This window comes from Schistocerca gregaria, chromosome 5 (assembly GCF_023897955.1).
Source record: "Schistocerca gregaria isolate iqSchGreg1 chromosome 5, iqSchGreg1.2, whole genome shotgun sequence".
Lineage (NCBI taxonomy): Eukaryota > Metazoa > Arthropoda > Insecta > Orthoptera > Acrididae > Schistocerca > Schistocerca gregaria.
This window is the reverse complement of record NC_064924.1, coordinates 557,364,787-557,383,279: the sequence shown is the minus strand read 5'-3', so window position 1 is coordinate 557,383,279 and position 18,493 is coordinate 557,364,787. Positions and strand designations below refer to the sequence as shown.

General features: G+C 35.3%; 1 protein-coding gene across 2 annotated transcripts in view; it reads left to right on the top strand.

The window, feature by feature from the left end:
* Positions 1-18,493, top strand: part of LOC126271949 (chitin synthase chs-2) — a 318,553-nt gene that overhangs the window by 231,216 nt on the left and 68,844 nt on the right. For both annotated transcript variants that reach the window (XM_049974380.1, XM_049974379.1), the window contains exons 3-9: positions 4,082-4,326; positions 5,073-5,366; positions 6,170-6,382; positions 6,468-6,667; positions 6,837-6,984; positions 7,969-8,171; positions 13,864-14,052. In XM_049974380.1, the coding sequence (XP_049830337.1) occupies positions 4,082-4,326; positions 5,073-5,366; positions 6,170-6,382; positions 6,468-6,667; positions 6,837-6,984; positions 7,969-8,171; positions 13,864-14,052 (1,492 nt within the window). The remainder of the gene's footprint in view (positions 1-4,081; positions 4,327-5,072; positions 5,367-6,169; positions 6,383-6,467; positions 6,668-6,836; positions 6,985-7,968; positions 8,172-13,863; positions 14,053-18,493) is intronic.

Below are 18,493 nucleotides of genomic sequence, written 5' to 3'. Positions count from 1 at the left end.
CCGCCTAAAATAAACGCAAAATACATCTGGTCAAGAAAGCAGATAATAATTCGCTTCACACCTTCCTACGAGACAGTCTCTACTCCTTCTAATCTGATTACGTGAGCATTGACCAGACGTGGGTTAAATTCAAAGAAATAGTATCACCTGAAATTGAGAGATATATACCACATAAATTAATAAGATATGGTTATTGATTTCCCTTGAAACGAAAAACAGGTCAGAACACTATTGCAGAAGCAACGAAAAAAAGCATTCCAAATTTAAAAGAACACAAAATCCCCAAGATTGGCGAAGTTTTACAGAAGCTCAAAATTTAGTGCCAGCTTCAATACAAGATGCTTTATCGTAGTTTCCACAATGATACGCTCTCTCGAAATCTGGCAGAAAACACAAAGTACTCCACTACCAAGACGCAATCAGTACATAACACTCATCTGCCCTATTCTGGGACATTGCTCAGTGTGGAATCCACATCAGACAGGATTGATGGAGGACATAGAGAAAGTTCACAGAAGGGTAACTTATTTTGTATTATCATGAAATGGGGGAGAGAGTGCCACAGATATGACACATAAATTAGGGTGGCAGTCATTAAAATGAAGGTGGTTGGTTTTTTTTGTGCTGCAGGACTGTGTCATGAAATTTCAATCACAAACGTTCTCCTTAGAGTGTGTAAACATTTTGTTGGTGTTCCTTTACACAGCCTTTACATGTGCTGTTGGAGAGTGGAATAGTAGAAACTAGCTTTGATGTGGTTCGATGAAACCTCCACCAGGTACTTGACTGTGAATTGAAGAATAATCATGTAGATGTAGATGTGTTAATAGATCATTTTCTTTGAGGTATTTAATAATGTTTGAACACAGTATATGTTCTAAACTCTTACCACGAATTCTTTTCGGTGATGTGGGTCTATATTTCATTGGATTACTTCAATTTCTTTCTTGTATATTGGTGTGGGCTGTGCTACTTTCCTGTCCTTATGCATCATATTTTGTCGGGTGAGCAGCTATATATGAATATTGAATATGGAACTATTACATTGGCATACCCTGTACAGAAACTAATTGGTATGCAGTCTGCACTGTAAGACTTACCTTTTTTAAGTAATTGAGTTGCTTCACTACACAGTCTGCACGTATTTCTAAAGCTACTCATGCTGGCAGCTGTTCTTAATTTGAAATCTGTAATATTTACTGCACCATCTTTTGTGAAGGAAGTCTGGAAAACTATGTTTAGTAACACCGTTTTAATGGTGCTGTCATCGATATTTGATAACATTACCATTGATATCACACAGTGAAGGTACTGATTGTTTGTTACCCCTGGTGCACTTTATATATGACCAAAATTACGAGACAGAGTTCCAGTGTGGAATCTATTAAAGGCATCTCACATTGAAGTCCATTCTAACCTTCTGTAAAACATCAGCAATCTTATGATTTTCCCATCTTTTAAATCTGGCATGGTTTTTGTTGCTTCTGAAACAGTGTCCTTACCTGTTTTGTGTGACATGAAGGCTCTGTTCTGTCCCTTATAAATTTACTTGGTATGAATTTCTCAACTGTAGCCAATACTAGTTATCTGAATTAAACCACACCTACTCTGTGCTTACATAGTTGGTCTGGAATGAATGGAGACTGTCTCTTCAGAAGCCATCAAGCAGATTGTTATCTGCTATTTTCAGTTGGTATATTTTGCATTTATTTTTGGTGGATTTTGATGTTATGGTATTTAGTCTCCCTGCAACAACCTTATGGTCACTAACCCTGTATCTGCCTTGTTATTTGTTCAGGACTGTACATTGCCAAGAGGTCTAGTAAGTTATTCAAACCATATAGGCCTACACTTTGTGTGAGCTTCTGAACTAAATGATCAAAATAGTTTTTGGATGCTGTATTTAGTACAATTTAATGTCTACCAACAACTTTAAACATGTATTTTTGCCAACAAGTCGATGGGAGATTGAAGTCACTGATAGTCAAATTTTGCTTGAACCTTTCAGCAACTGTATAATCTGAATTGAAGGGTCGCTAAAAGGAGCCAATTATTAATTTATTCCAGTTGTGAAGTATAATATCTACACATACTAATTTGTGGCCACTCTCTATTTCAATTTCACTACAATATAGATTACTTTCAACAGTAACAAACATGCCAACATCAACTGAATTTAACCTATTCTTTCTGAATACCATCCGGTCCTTGGTAAAAACTTCAGTTGAACTCATTTCCAGCTTTAGTCAGCTTTCACTGCCTATGACTATTTCTGCTTCAGTACTTCCTATGTGTGCCTAGAGCCCTGGTTATTTCCCAACACAACTAATAACAATTTACAATCATAAAACCAATGTTTCCTGGTTCTACCTTTCATCTATGTTTTCCATGAACCCTCTGAGACCAAATCCCTGTTTTTACACTTCCAAAACCATCCAACCAGAAAAACCACCTAATCCACTCCACACAACACCACTACACATGTAGCTGCTTCCTGTTTGTAATGGATCCCTGATCGTCTGTGGACTCCTGTCTTTCGTCTCCTTCTTTCTGGAAACAGAGGCAATGATCCAAGACAGTTGTAATATACCATGCAAACAGGAAAGAAGCTTTTGCCTTGCTTACTCATCTGCCTTTAGCAGTAATGTAATAAATGGAAAATATAATCCACCACTAACTTTCAAGATCTTGTTCTTTCTCTAGTAGAAGTACACATATTCATGCATACAGCCACATATATAGCCAAATGCACTCACCCATGGCCACAGAAAGAAAGAAAGGGTGTCCTTCTACTAGAAAAACAAAAAGCTCAACTTTTGGGGGCAACGCTATTACAAATTGAGTTGACTAGCCATAATGCACAAACTGACTTTACAGTTTCAATTTTTCAGTGCCTCTCTTATAACTTGTAAACTTCATGTAAGGTCTGCTGAGTGCCTAGGTGCCTAGCTGGGTATCACCCTTGGGAGTTGTTCTCATATTGAATCTTTTAGTATGTGGTGAAGCAACTACTATCGGTGAAATTTTTGGCAAATTAAAATTGTGTGACAGACAATGGAACTAATCCCAGTTCCTTGCCTTTCACAGTGAGTTCATTCTGAATATATCTCACCCCCTCTGACTGTGGATAAGCCATTTCACCAACATATCCTTTCACTCAGAAGTACTAGTCCAACAAGGTATGCTGGAGAACTTCTGTGCAGTTTGGAATGTAGATAATAGGATTCTCATAATGAATTCTGTGAAGGTGGGTTGTGACTCTGCCTGTGTAACTTAAATCAGTAAGAGTGTTGTCCACAAATGGCAGTGTTCTGGAACTGAGTCTCAGGCTAATACACAGTTTTATTCTGTTAGGAAGTTTCAAGTTTTAAAACTGACTATGAGTAAACTGATTTGTACTTAAAATTCACCCTTTACATTCTTGTTTTGGAGAAGTTGATCATCCCAATTATGTTTTGTAACTGATTCCTTAATTATCAATGTTTTGATTATATTATCAAGATAGGATTCTTTTTTGCTTCTTCTTAACACAGCAGATGTCATGTGAGCTAACTTATGGAGCAGATGGAGCTACTTAGATATCTATACCCTTATATCTATGTTTATACATGTATTTATTAAAATAAGATTCTATAGTTTAATAATAATGAATATACATAATATGATTTATGTGTAATCTTTTCAAAAGATGAATTGATCTCATTAAAACAATTAAGAAGCTTTTATGTGCTTTAAGATCTCAACAAGTTTCTAGAAAAAGTAGTTGCAGTAAAAGTGTATAATATTAGCCATTTAAAGATGTTTTATATGTGATTCATATTAGAACACACAGTAAAAATGTGTTTTTCTGTTAGTTTTGTCAAAGAGATACTTAAAATTAGCAGTCTACAATGTTATGTTCATAAGACAATGTAATTTTCAAACTTAAATGACACTGTTTAGGATATGTAAAACCCCTGCCAAAAAATTAACATTAAAAGCTACTGCACTATATCTACAAATTAGAATGTGTATTTTTTCATTCAAGTAAAATGAGTTTTTTTTCTTTCTCAGTAGTAATGATATTACTGTTTTATTTCAGCCAGAGAACCCAAGTTGAGACAAAAGGATGGGATGTCTTCCGCAATCCACCACCAAAGATGGACAGTGGTTCTATGGCAAACCAGAAATGTCTCGAAATTACTGTTCAAATGCTCAAAATTGTAGCCTATTTGCTAACCTTCATTATTGTCTTGGGATCAGGGGTGATAGCAAAGGGTACTACTCTATTCATGACATCACAGTTGCGCAAGGACAAAGAGATACTCTACTGCAACAGGGATCTAGGTAAGTTAACACTATCACATAGAAAGGTTCATATTAAAGGTATTTTACTGAAATGAAATGTAACTACAGTGGAAAGGATATGGCCTTTCCATGCGTGAGGCAACCCCAATAGAAGAAATGAGAGGAATTTTCATGCAGACTATGCCCCTTTTACCAGGATTTAGAATGAAGGTCTTCATTTGGTGGCCAATGTTTTCTGTAAACTCTCATTAAATGGAAACAAGAATTTTGATAATTATATAGATTAAAAAGAAAATTAGAAACATACCTGATTTGGTACACCTTCCACAATGTATCTGATGTTTAGATTCAAACAATGAAGATTCCATTTAGCTCAAAATAAGTAATAACATTTATTGTAAAAATTCTTCTATTCTTATGGCATAATGAGAACTATTACTATATGATAGATACTAGAGTACTCAAGTAGATATTTTCCTGCAAGTCAGAGGTAAACTGTTGTTATAAAAAATAACTGAGCAAGCAGCAACTTTTATTGAAGCAGAAGTTATTCTGATATTTTTGCTTTAAATTTTGCTTCAATAATTACTAATAGTTTATAGCAGTTCAGTGACAGTTAATTATGATCACTTTTCATACAGTTGCTCATTTTTGTCAGTTTATACCTTAAATTGTTCCACATCCCTGAGGGCTGTCTCCCATGTTGGGATTTACAGGACATGATAACTGAATGAAGTAATTATAACTGAATTATTCAATTTCCTTTCCTTTCTTTCTTTTTACAGGAAGGGAAAAGCAATTCAAGGCCACACTCCCAGATGAAGAACGAGTAGCATGGATGTGGTGCATAATGATAGCCTATTTGGTGCCTGAAGTGGGTTCATTTATTCGTTCCGCTAGAATTTGTTTTTTCAAATCTAGCAAAAAGCCTACAGTCCCAGAATTCTTAATTGTTTTTGTCATGGAAAGTTTACATGCTGTTGGAATGGCTATCTTGTTATTTTGTGTGCTTCCAAATCTCGATGTTATTAAAGGAGCCATGCTTACTAACTGTGTGTGTTTTGTACCTGGTCTTCTCGGTAAGAATACTTAAAATTATTTCATTTCTGTCTCTACTGAATTTTAGCTTTTGTAACTATTAAATATGATCTTAGAATTGCAGAAATAATGGAAAAACCATTTAGTCTAAACACGAAGAACTTTGCTGTAACAAGATATATTAATCAAAATTGATTTTTATATTTCAAGTTTATACACATTATTAAATGCTAATATATTGACAGGATTTAGATGCAAGTTCTTCTGCAGCTTCACTGTAATTTTTACTAGACAAACATTATGAAATGAATGGAGTTATGAGAGGAAGATGAAGCAGATAGTACACTTCTGTTTAAATTGTTAAGATATCTGCAAAAGAAATAATTATATGTTACTCTCTGTCAGTAATCCCCTTTTCTTATTGAGTTAATGAATTTCATAATTTTATATTAATGAATCACAAAACATTAGACTTGATAAAAAGAATTCATGCTTTGATAGTTTATATACTAAAATGGAGAAGTATAATGACAAGCATAGTATAACACAATTGACACATATTTTCTTGCAACAGATAGCTCATTAAAATTTTGTGTTACACGGCAAGATAAATAATAAATAAATAAAACTTGTCTGCTCCAACAGTGACAACAAACCTGTGCTGTCTATGACCACTGATTAAAATGATGTATCAGGAAGCATTTTGAATGAACAACATTTTTTATGTTTCATGAGTGCTGTACTATTTAATTTTTAATGTGACTTCTGTGAGTACAGTTAACTTCTAACTCTTTCCTATCTGCACAACAACTATATTCTCACACTTTCCATTATTATATTCCAGGAATGCTATCGAGGAGCAGCAAGGAAAGCAAGAGATTCATCAAAGTTATAATTGATCTTGTTGCATTAGCTGCACAAGCAACTGGATTCATAGTGTGGCCCATGTTAGAAGGTGGTCAGAAACCCCAGCTATGGCTGATTCCAGTTTCTGTAATATTTATTTCTTGTGGATGGTGGGAGAACTATGTAGCCTTTACAAAAGATTCTCCACTTGGTAATGCAGCTAAGCTAATACAAATTACTTTAATACGATGACAGTATTTGAATGAAAGTGAAAGTTATACTTTTTCTTTTGACAGGGTTTACAAAATCACTAGGCAAAATGATTGAAAGACTGAAAGAAACACGGTACTTCAGCTATGTTTTTATTTCTCTTTGGAAGATGATAGCATTTTTCTGTTCTGTAGTGTTCATATTGTTCCTCCAAGAAGAAAATGTTGATGGATTCTTTTCATTGGTTCCAAATGCCTTCGGTGCACACAAAATTCTTGTAACTGAGGTAATTGTGCTTTATGGATGCCTAATAAAAGCACTGCCATATATCAGTAATAGTCTGACATAAACTAATATCTGTGAATGAGCCACCCTTCAATAAGTGATTTTGTGTTATATATTGAAAGTTATAAGAGATTAAACAAGTTTATAACTAACATTCTTTTCCATTTCAGATAAAAGCAGTAACTATGCCTGATAGTCTACCAGACTTACATGATGCTGTTTCAACAGGTGAAACTGTAGATATTGATGCCTGGAACAACACAGCATTCTATGTACTTCTAATACATATTCTGGGAGCATATCTGTGTTACATTTTTGGTAAGTGATGACTGTCAAATTGCCACTCATGTCTACTTGAAATATCAAGAAGTTTTAAGCATTTCATAATATCATGCAAAATTAGAATATTTTTCTAGCATGAAGGTGTGAGGGTGGTTGATGATCACGGCTGGATATCTCACTGTTAAGAGCAATGCCCCCAAAAGACAACATATTGGGTCCATGTCCAATCCTGGCACGGAGCTTTAATCTGCAGGAAGTTTCAAAACAGTTCACATTCTGCTGTGGAGTGGAATATTCATTCTAGATGAATCTCTACCCAAATAAAAACAAGACGCTCTGAAACATGCAAAAATAAGATTGTGAATCAGTACAAATTAAATAGTAAATACGTACCCTGAGCTTCAATTTCTTATAGATAAATTCTGTGCTCTTATATTCACTCTACACATCATGCAGCATAGGAAACATCAAATCAGTAATGTTTCTAAAACTAAACCACATCCCACTGTCAGCCATATGGTATAAGGAAAGAAAGGAAGGTTAGGAAATGAAGGAGGAAGAAATAAAAAATCACTGGAAACAATGTGTTTCTCCCCCACAATGTAATTAGCAATCAGCTATGAAGTGTGCACATATTCTATTCTCAGAAAAATTTTGAAATGGAGGATCTTTGTTTAAAAGCCCATACACACTATTGCCTGGCAAAATGTTTCTGAAGGGTTCCATAATAATTTCCAAAGTTATTGGAGACACTATGTGCTGTTTCTTACTTTTTAAATGAACATAGCATATGGGGTTAAGTCATCATTTTCTGTAAGTTCTTCTGTTATAAGTTGATAAAATAAGTAATTGAATAAGTGGAGCATAAGCATGACATTTACACTGCTATACACAGAATATTACAAAAAGTTATTTTTCTCTTATATTTACACACCAGAAATATTTCAGTTTCCTTTTTGTAAATATTTACAAATTCTTACAGATAAGCAATTCTTATTTGTTGTACTTGTTCTTTTTCAGGAAAATTTGCATGCAAAATTCTGATTCAAGGATTCAGCTATGCATTTCCAGTAAATCTGACAGTTCCTGTTTGTATCTCATTGTTGATTGCTGCCTGTGGTGTTCGAATTGGAGATCCATGCTTCTTTCACAATGTGATACCTGACTACCTGTTTTTTGAATCTCCTCCAGTGTTTTCACTTTGGTATTCTATTTATAGCCAGGTTAGTAGTACATGTAGTTATAATATAAAAAACTGTGGTTTAAAGAGATTTTTCTGTGAATATTTTTATTGGTTTCCTTTACTGTATATTTATCTAATTTAGCTCTAACTGGTAATACCCATTTTATTTGGAATGAAAAACTTTCTTGTTGTACCTTTTCTATCTTCAACCATCACCAATTTTGTTAAGAAAAATATTATTGTCTTCTATTCATGGTAACCTCAATGACTTGTAACACTAAGAAAACCTGAATATTTATCACCATGTTGTACATGTTCTTGACTATATTTTAGCAGTCTCTCATTATTTTATGCAAGACAAATCAGTTCAAAGCATCTAATTTCTCTCTGCATAGCTCCAATTTGCCTGCCCTATGTTCTTAACAGTAACCCACTCATTTTCAGTGTGTCTGTTTCCTTCTAAAGTACTGATCAATTTGGGCATAAGCTTCACAAAATTTCAAACAGTTGGTTATCATTCTACATTGAACCTCTTCTCAGTCTCTTCATTTCCATTCTGAGTAGTTCTATTTTTGCCATGTGGTTAATGGAGCTTTCAGGAATACCCAACAGCTGTCAAAAATGATAGTTTTTACATTGCAATGTATCTAATGTTGCTAAACAGACCTTCATCAGAGTGACCTCGACTAAATTTCATCACGTCTTTTATTTTTATTTTCTGTGCTAATTTTAATCCAATTGCTCATCTGTCTGCTGACACTGACTGATTTGTGTTGACTTGCTGTAGGTACACGCCTGTAAACCATCCCCCAGAACCTTTGGAGAATCAAACTCCCAAGTATAAAATAGCTTCAACCTCCTGATTACTTTACAAATGAGTTGATTGTAGTGCATGGGAGTTTGATTCTTGAAGAATAGGGATTCAAAGGTCACTGGTATATGAGGATAATGTGTGCAAAATGGGTTCTGAATAGAGTTAGTAGCAAAGAAGCAATAAATTAAAAACTGAACACAAAAATGTAATAAGCAGTAAAGTCTTTTCCTTTCATTCTTTTATAGAGAGTGACAACAATAAAAAGTTTAAATAAAGTTTGAAATTATGTGTAAAGTTTGTTGGAAGTCACTAAGTGCGACATTCTCAAATACTGGATGATAATAGTTTGGGTAATTTGTGCACCGTGGGTTATGCTGCCCCAAAGATATACACAGTTTTTAACTTTAAAACTTGATTTGGTTTTTTTTCATGGTTTTCAGAAGTTGCTAAGATGAATGCAGGAATGGTTTCACTGATTAGGCAAAGGCCATGCTCCTGCGCAACCTTCATCTAGTCCTATCCTACTTCTTTTCCAAAAGTTCCAATGGAGGGCATTGCTGCAAGGTATATGCAATCCAGTGCAACTCCAATGTGGGTATATAAGCACTGACATGTATGCAAGGGATTAGTGTGACATTTTCATCTGTCTAACATGCATGCAGTAAAGCAAAAATATAAACTATCGTGACAAAATTTTGTTCCAAACAGAACCACATGGCTGTTATTCTTTTCTTAGTTGCTGAAGGACAGGTATCAGTAGACATCCACTGAAGAATGAAGAATGTTGAAATGGCAGAGAGCAGGCTGGGAAATGGTTTTGATCTGATCTCAGTGAAGAAAAAAAATCCCATCAATAATATTTATTTCACAATTTCTCAGATCCAGTGTGCAACATGGACACAGTCAGAATACACGGAAAAAAAAGACACACAACCTTTAATAAACACAATTCTTGCTCAATTAAAAACATAAGATAATTGCATATTAAAAATATTACATATGAAACTTGATTAATAAATAGTCACAACTAAGTATATTTACTTTAAAATTACACCAAATGGCTCTAATATCTGTATGCATAAGGCTGGTGCCAGAATAGCTGTAAATTTATGGTACTTGTATTCTTCAAAACAGTCTGTGGTCTAAATCCTACAAACGGTTACTAATGGCACACAGCCCCAAAATTTTCTTAATGTGCAAGATCCTTCATATCTCAGATGAAGTCCCATTGTATTCACCAAATGAAAAGTATTACTGACTTTTACCAAGACAGTAAATGTAGGAAGGATGTACCAGAACAACCTTAAGATTAGAGGACAGAACAGGCAATAAAAAGAAAACAAATATTAAAATATTATTCTAGTAATTGAAATTCACACACAATTACAAATTTTCATTGAAAGAAAGCAACACTTTTGGTCTGACTTTAAACAGCAACATCCTAAATTATTATTCTGACAACTGTCCAAAAATTCACTTTCTTTCATTTAACCATCTTTTGGACAGAATAATTTCTCAATTCAGCATACTCAAAACTGTTAAAGATGCAGTCTTATACTCTAAGGCAGCTTTACTGACACACAAGATAATATATGTGATCAACTGGTTAAGATGAGACTTTAAGCAGTACTGGAAATATTTGATAAATGGAAATTTATGACCTGGGAGAAATTTTAATACAGCAAACAGTTCAAATGACTAGTCAGTTTAATTAGTGTGCCACAAATATTATTATTTTTATGCTAAAGTAAGCTTATTAAATTTGTTTAAGTTTGATATACAACATATGCCAAGACTCACACAATCATGCAACAATTTTACTGTAACTTCTAAGTATGGACCAGTTATGTGCTAATATAAACTGTATTTGTTGAGCTCAATCCATTAGGCTAATTAGCCAGCAACAACTCAGTATGTTTAATTAAACATGATACAACACAATTACAAATCCAGCTGTGCATGAAACATAGTCTTATAGTAACTTGCATTGTACACGACAGATAATTACAACAACAAAAAATCCTTCAACAAATAATACAAAGAGGTGAACCAAGATATCAAAAGCTAATTGCTCGTGCAAAGTCACATATGAATACCAGCAATACTGACTATGATTGCATGGATTCTGCCAATAATAATAATAATAATAATAATAATAATAATAATGTGAAGTTTGGAAGGTAGGAGACGAGGCACTGGTGGAAGTAGAATTGTAAGGACGGGGCGTGAGTCATGCTTAGGTAGCTCAGTTGGTAGAACACTTGCCCGCAAAAGGCTAAGGTCCGGAGTTCAAGTCTTGGCCCGACACACAGTTTTAATCTGCCAGGAAGTTTCAAAGCTGCGCACACTCTGCTGCAGAGTGAAAATTTCATTCTATAATAATAATAATAATAATAATAACAATTATTATTATTATTATTATTATTATTATTATAGTATAGAATGTGGACGGAATAGACATGCAACAGTCAAGTCACCACTTAGTGGATAATATCTATAAAACTTGGTGAAGTTGAACCACGAAATTACTATGCAATGAAACTCTTCTGGTACTGATTTACTGGGGAAGCTCTGCCCAGCACCATGTTACATAATAGAAACCACAGGAAATGTTAGGTGGCTGACAACACACACTCTCCCGTCCATCAAGGCCACTGGCCCACTGCCAATACCAAAAGTCATTGACAGCCAATGTCCTCACACTATACTCATGCTTCTTCATGCAGGTGACTCTTCCTTGTACTGTCTACACTATTCCTTAAATACCTGCTCCTCAATGAGCAATGCTGCCTAGAAACTCAGAAATTCATTCCAACAGAAGTGGTCCAAGAGCACAAACTAAGAAAAATAGATACTAGAGGACAACTCACAAGGACTGCTGGCACATGGGACAAATGTGTATTTGGCAGCATGTCTCTTGAAAACCGCCATTGTGGAATGATCCACCAAGTTCTGTCACAATTCAAGATGCTGGTCAATCTGGTAGGCCAGCCTCATCCATTATGGACAATAAAAAAACAGTACTTGATGATGTGATTAGGGCAGACTGGCACATTATCATTCATGCTCTTGCAAAGGATTTTGACATCAGCTTCAGGAGTGTGCAACACATTATCTGGAAGGAGTTAGGCTACCATAAGGTCTACAGCCAGCAGATATCTCAGGCACTGAGTGTCAAACAAGAAAAGATAACTGAGGGGCAGTATGCCTGAAGCATCTGAAGTGTTTCAATGTTGAAGGCAACACATTCCTTGAGTGCACTGACACAGGTGATGAAAGCTGGTGCTGCCACTGGGAACTAGAGTCGAAAGTGTGGATGAGCAGTGGTGTCATTCATCATCTCCTCACCCCATTAAGTTCCATACCCAGCCATCAGCTGGATAGGTGACGCTCACCTTATTCTTTGATTACGAGGGCCCACTGCTTATTGATTTCAAATAAATAAGTAATGAGTGTCGCTTTTCCTTCTGGTATTGTAATTATGTACATCCTCATTCCTTTTGAATTGTATTGGGTTACTTACGACAAAGTTCACAAGGGAATAAATATAGTGTGAAGCAGTGGTAATATACCTAATTCCTTAAACAGATATCTATAAGATGATCACTGGCAAACAGCATCTATTAATCTTACAGTGCACTTTTGAACAATGAAGACTTTCTTTATTAAAGATGTGTTGTGGCAGACCATTATCCCATATGACATTACTGAATGAAAATGTGCATAATGTATTAAATTAATGATCTGTCCCTCCACAAGATCTGCAATGAGTTATAGTGCACATGTGGCTGAACTAAGTTGTTTTAGGTGTTCCAAAATGTATTTTTTCAATTTAAATTTTCATTAATATGGATATGTAAAAATTTTGGAGTTATAACCCTTGTTATTATTTCCACTCTATGTCTTACACTTATCACAGATGTAGTATCTCTAGATGTGCAAAATGAGTGTGCTGTCTTTTTGAAATCATGAGTGAGACCACTTGCAGCATAGCACTCAATAATAGTTTTAAGAACATTATTGACCATTTCTTCTGTTTCTGTATATAAGTTTGGATTGATTACATTAGTGTCACCCGCAAAAAGAACAATTCTGCTTGTTGTGTATTAGACAGAAGTTTTTTTTGCATATAAAAGGAACAATAGTAGATCTAAGATTGCATCTTGTGGAACCCTATGAGTGATTAACCCTATTCAGAAGAATCTACCTTGCTTAGATAGGTTGAATTATTAAGTACAACTTTCTACATTCTTTTAGTTTCATATTATATCATCAGTTGGTTGGCTATACGATCAATATCATAAAAACCTCAGTTTATCTACGAGAATACTGTGATTCACATAGTTAATTGCCTCAGATAGCTCACAGAAAATACTAACCAGTGCTATTTTGTCATTTACTGCTTGTAAAATTTGGTGAGTGAATTTGTAAATGGCATTCCTTAGATGAGCAGTTCTTCTGGAAACTAAATTGTGATTGGTCAAGATATTATTGTTGCTCAGGCAGCAATGTTTCTAATGATTTCAGCTTCCTAATAGCTATTTAACTCCTGTAGCCCAGTGTCCTGGATAATTTTTCTAGTTCATTGTTGAAAAGTCTTCTTTTCTCATACCCTTTCCTTCTCTCTTTTGTTGAACAATGAAATACCCAGCAGTGAAAGGTACTGAGTGTCTTCAATCTGGTATGCTTCTATCAAATATTTTTTCTGCCTTGAAAGAAGAGATTTGTCTCTTTTACTGTCTTTATTTGCTTGTAGTTCATTACAAAATCTAAAAATAAAATATGACTTGAAACCACATATTGCTTCAATGGTGCAAATTCTGTTATATGATTGACTGAAAAAACAATGAATATTAATTACCCATTTTCTTGCAAATTTAAATTTAAGCTAATAACAATTGTTTCCTTATTATTTCAGCATGCATGGATATGGCTGCTCTGGTTGTTATCACAAACTTGGATAACTATACATATATGGACTCCAAAGGCTGAACGTTTAGCCACAACAGAGAAATTATTTGTAACCCCAATGTATAATTCTCATCTCATAGACCAATCACTTGGACTCAACAGAAGGCGAGATGATCAGGCTGATGTTAAGACTGAGGTACATTATAAGTTTACTTTAGATTCTTGTTCAACATAATTACAAAGTTAATAATGATTTATAATCAACACAAAAGGTAATATCTATGTCATCTTCAGTCTCATTTTTTCGCCCATTCATTCATTCACATAGCATATTCCGTAAATGTAGTCAAAAGGAGAGCCTTCATGTAAGTGAAAACAATCAGGTGATACATTAATAAGCACAAACAGCCACTAAGGCTATTTCTGTAAAGTATACTTACAACCAATCTACTTAGATTTTTAACTACATGAATTAATTCTAGATAAATCTATTTTTTATGTTAGTAGAAAAGCAGGTACTTTGAAAAATCTCACTCTTCTTCCTTTTATAGTCTGAGCTGTTGTTCCTAGCAACTACTTCTTATTAATCATTTACACAACTTCACTGATTAGATAGAATCAGCTATACATCCATTGCAAAAGTTAAAACTTGTTTAACATCAACTTAGTATTAACTGAAATTTACATCTGAGAGTCCAAATATTCTGATACATTACAGGAGTGGCTACCATATACTCTCCTTCCCTCTTTCTGTCAATCTTTTTCTGTTGCTCCTCCTCACCAAATTCATCGTAGCTGTCACAAATCACAGTGCAGTCTACAAAATACACCACACAGAATACAAAATCATCAGTCACTGAGAGTGTCCTCGTGTAAAATGTTTGTAGGTTAGGTACTGATGTCACATATGAATAATGCTTTTGATATACCCCAAAAGGAAATGTAAAGACATTAGATCAGGGGTACAGACTAGCCAAACTATGTGATATCCTCTTCCATAGAAGTGTACAGAATTTGTGTGATTTAACTAGTCATGCTGTATGAGTAAAGCAGACAGGCGCTCCATCTAGCTGCATTCCAATATAATCAGTGATACGTTCTTTAAGAGTTGTACAATAAGTTGCAACACATTTCACGTAGTATGATTGACACTGGAACAAGTGTCCACCAAAAACTTTGTGTCACTTATAACAATATCATGAAGATGAAACCTTGCCTAGACATTGATTTTATGATAATTTAAGAACCCATATCTTGTGAACCCTCTCCTGCATGAACCATGGACCTTGCCACTGGTGGGGAGGCTTGCATGCCTCAGCAATACAGATAGATGTACCATAGGTGCAATTGCAATGGAGGGGTATCTGTTGAGAGGTCAGACAAATGTGTGGTTACTGAAGAGGGGCAGCAGCATTTTCAGTAGTTCTGGGTGCAACAGTCTGGATGATTGACTGATCTGGCCTTGTAACATTAACTAAAACAGCCTTGCTGTGCTGGTACTGCGAACAACTGAAAGCAAGGGCAGCTACAGCCGCAATTTTTCCCAAGGGCATGCAGCTTTACTGTATGGTTAAATAATGATGGAGTTCTCTTAGTTAAAATATTCTGGAGGTAAAATAGTTCCCCATTTGGATCTCTGGGCACGGACTACTCAGGAGGACGTTGTTCTCAGGAGAAACAAAACTGGCACTCTACGAATTGGAGCATGGAATGTCATCTCCCTTAATCAGGTAGATAGGTTAGAAAATTTAAAAAGCTAAATGGATAGGTTAAAGTCAGGTATGGTGGGAATTAGTGATGTTCACTGGCAGGAGGAACAAGACTTCTGGTCAGGGGAATACAGGGTTATAAATAAAACATCAAATAGGGATAATGCAGGAGTAGGTTTAGTAATGAATAAAAAAAATAGGAGCACGAGTAAGCTACTACAAACAGCATAGTGAACACATTATTGTAGTCAAGGTAGACATGAAGCCCATTCCTACCATAGTAGTACAAGTTTATGTGCCAACTAGCTTCACAGACGATGAAAAGATTGAAGAAATGTGTGATGAGATAAAAAAAAAAATTATTCAGATAGTGAAGGGAGGAGAAAATTCAATAGTCATGGTAGACTGGGATCTGATAGTAGGAAAAGAAATAGAAGAAAAAGTAGCAGGTGAATATGGAATGAGGGTAAGGGATGAAAGAGGAAGCCACCTGGTAGAATTCTGCACAGAACATAACTTAATCATAGCTAACACTTGGTTTAAAAATCATGAATGAAGGTTGTTTTTAGATTTAGGAACCAAGTTTTAAACTATAAGATATTTCCAGGGGCAGGTGTGGACTCTGACCACAATCTATGGGTTATGAATTGTAGATTAAAACTGAAGAAACTACAAAAGGTGGGAATTTAAGGAGATGGGATCTGGATAAACCATAAAGAACCAGAGGTTTTAGAGAGTTTCAGAAAGAGCATTAGGGAACTATTGACAAGGACAGGGGAAATAAATACAGTGGAGGTAGAATGGGTAGCTTTGAGAGATGAAATAGTAAAGTCAGCACAGGATCAAGTAGGTAAAAAGATGAGGGCTTGTAGAAATCCTTGGGTAACAGAAGAGATATTGAACTTAATTAAAGAAAGGAGAAAACATTAAAATGTAGTAAATCAAGTAGGCAAAAAGGAACACAAAGGTCTCAAAAATGATATCGACAGGAAGTGCAAAATGGCTAAGCAGGTATGGCTAGAGGACAAATGTAAGGATGTAGAAGCATATATCACTAGGTGTAAGAAAGATACTGCCTACAGGAAAATTAAAGAGACCTTTGGAGAAAAGAGAACCACTTATATGAATATCAAGAGCTCAGATGGAAAACCAGTTCTAAGCAAAGAAGAGAAAGCAGAAAGATGGAAGGAGTATATAGAATGCCTATACAATGGCGATGTAATTGAGCACGATACTATGGAAATGAAGAGGGCATAGATAAAGATGAAATGGGAGATATGATACTGTGTGAAGAATTTGTCAGAGCATTGAAAGACATAAGTCAAAACGAGGCCCCAGGAGCATTACATTAGAACTACTGATAGCCTTGGGTGATCCAGCCCAGACAAAACTCTACCAACTGGTGAACAAGGTGTATTAAACAGGTGAGACTTAAAGAAGAATATAATAATTCCAATCCCAAAGAAAGCAGGTGTTGACAGATGTGAAAATTACCAAACTATCATTTCAGTAAATCATAGCTGCAAAATACTAACACGAATTATTTACAGATGAATAGAAAAACTGGCAGGAGCCAACCTCAGTGAAGATCAGTTTGGATTCCGTAGAAATGCTGGAACACATGAGGCAGTACTGGCCCTATGGCTTATCTGAGAAGATAGTTTAAGTAAAGGCAAAACTACGTTTCTAGCATTTGTAGACATAGAGAAGGCTTTCGACAATGTTGACTGGAATACTCTCTTTCAAATTCTGAAGGTGGCAGGGTAAAATACAGGGAGTGAAAGGCTATTTACAATTTGTACAGAAACTAGATGGCAGTTATAAGAGTTGACGGGCATGAAAGGGAAGTAGTGGTTGGGAAGGGAGTAAGACAGGGTTGTAGCCAATCCCCGATTTTATTCAACCTGTATATTGAGCAAGCAGTAAAGAAAACAAAAGAAAAATTTGGAGTAGTAATTAAAATACATGGAGAAGAAATAAAAACTTTGCAGTTTTCCGATGACATTGTAATTCTGTCAGAGACAGCAAAGGACCTAGAAAAGCAGTTGAATGGAATGGACAGTGTCTTGATAGGAGGATATGAGATAAACCAACCAAAGCAAAATGAGGGTAATGGAATGTAGTTGAATTAAATCAGGTGTGGACTGAAGACCACAACAACAACATCTTGTAAACAGTGCTTGAACTAAGCTAAGAAAAATGGGCCCAGTCACACAAAGACTTGACACCCCTTGCCAAAAGTCCATCCACTGTTGGAAATATATGAGGATCAAATTTTGTACATAATGGTGATCATGCGAGTGCATCTACTTTGGGACATTCTCACATTTGAGTGTTAATGTATGAGCTAGTGGACAGCTGTAACACATTTTGAAAAACTTCCTCCTCAAAAGATGCTAAGAAAGTGGCATGGCCAGCCCACATCATCTACTGTCTACAAGAAGCCTGCCTCCTTGGACCAACAAAGAATGTTTTGAGACATATGAATATGCAGACAGCATCTCTTAAGAATAAGTTCATCCAAAAAATAGAGCAGAGGACTAAATATAGATTGATTGAAAATGAAATTTATAAAGCGGAGAGTGTAGATGTAAGTTTTAACTCTTTCTTACACATATTCCTACAGCATTTTGAGTCTTGTATTCTCCTAAAACTAATAAGGTCAAAATCAAGTGGAAGCAATGCTATGGGGTGGATAACTCCTGGAGTGTAAAGATCTTTTGCTAAGAAGACAAAGCTCTACCCAATTCAGCAGACAAATTGTTGTCAATAGTTGAAACACCAATATTGGCAGCATCATAAAATCCCACAGGCTTTATTAATAAAGGAAATCCATCTACTATGCTCAAAAAATAAAACACTCCAAGAATAAGGCAAAAATTATTTGGAACATTATCAGACAAGAGACAAACAAAAATAGTAACCCAA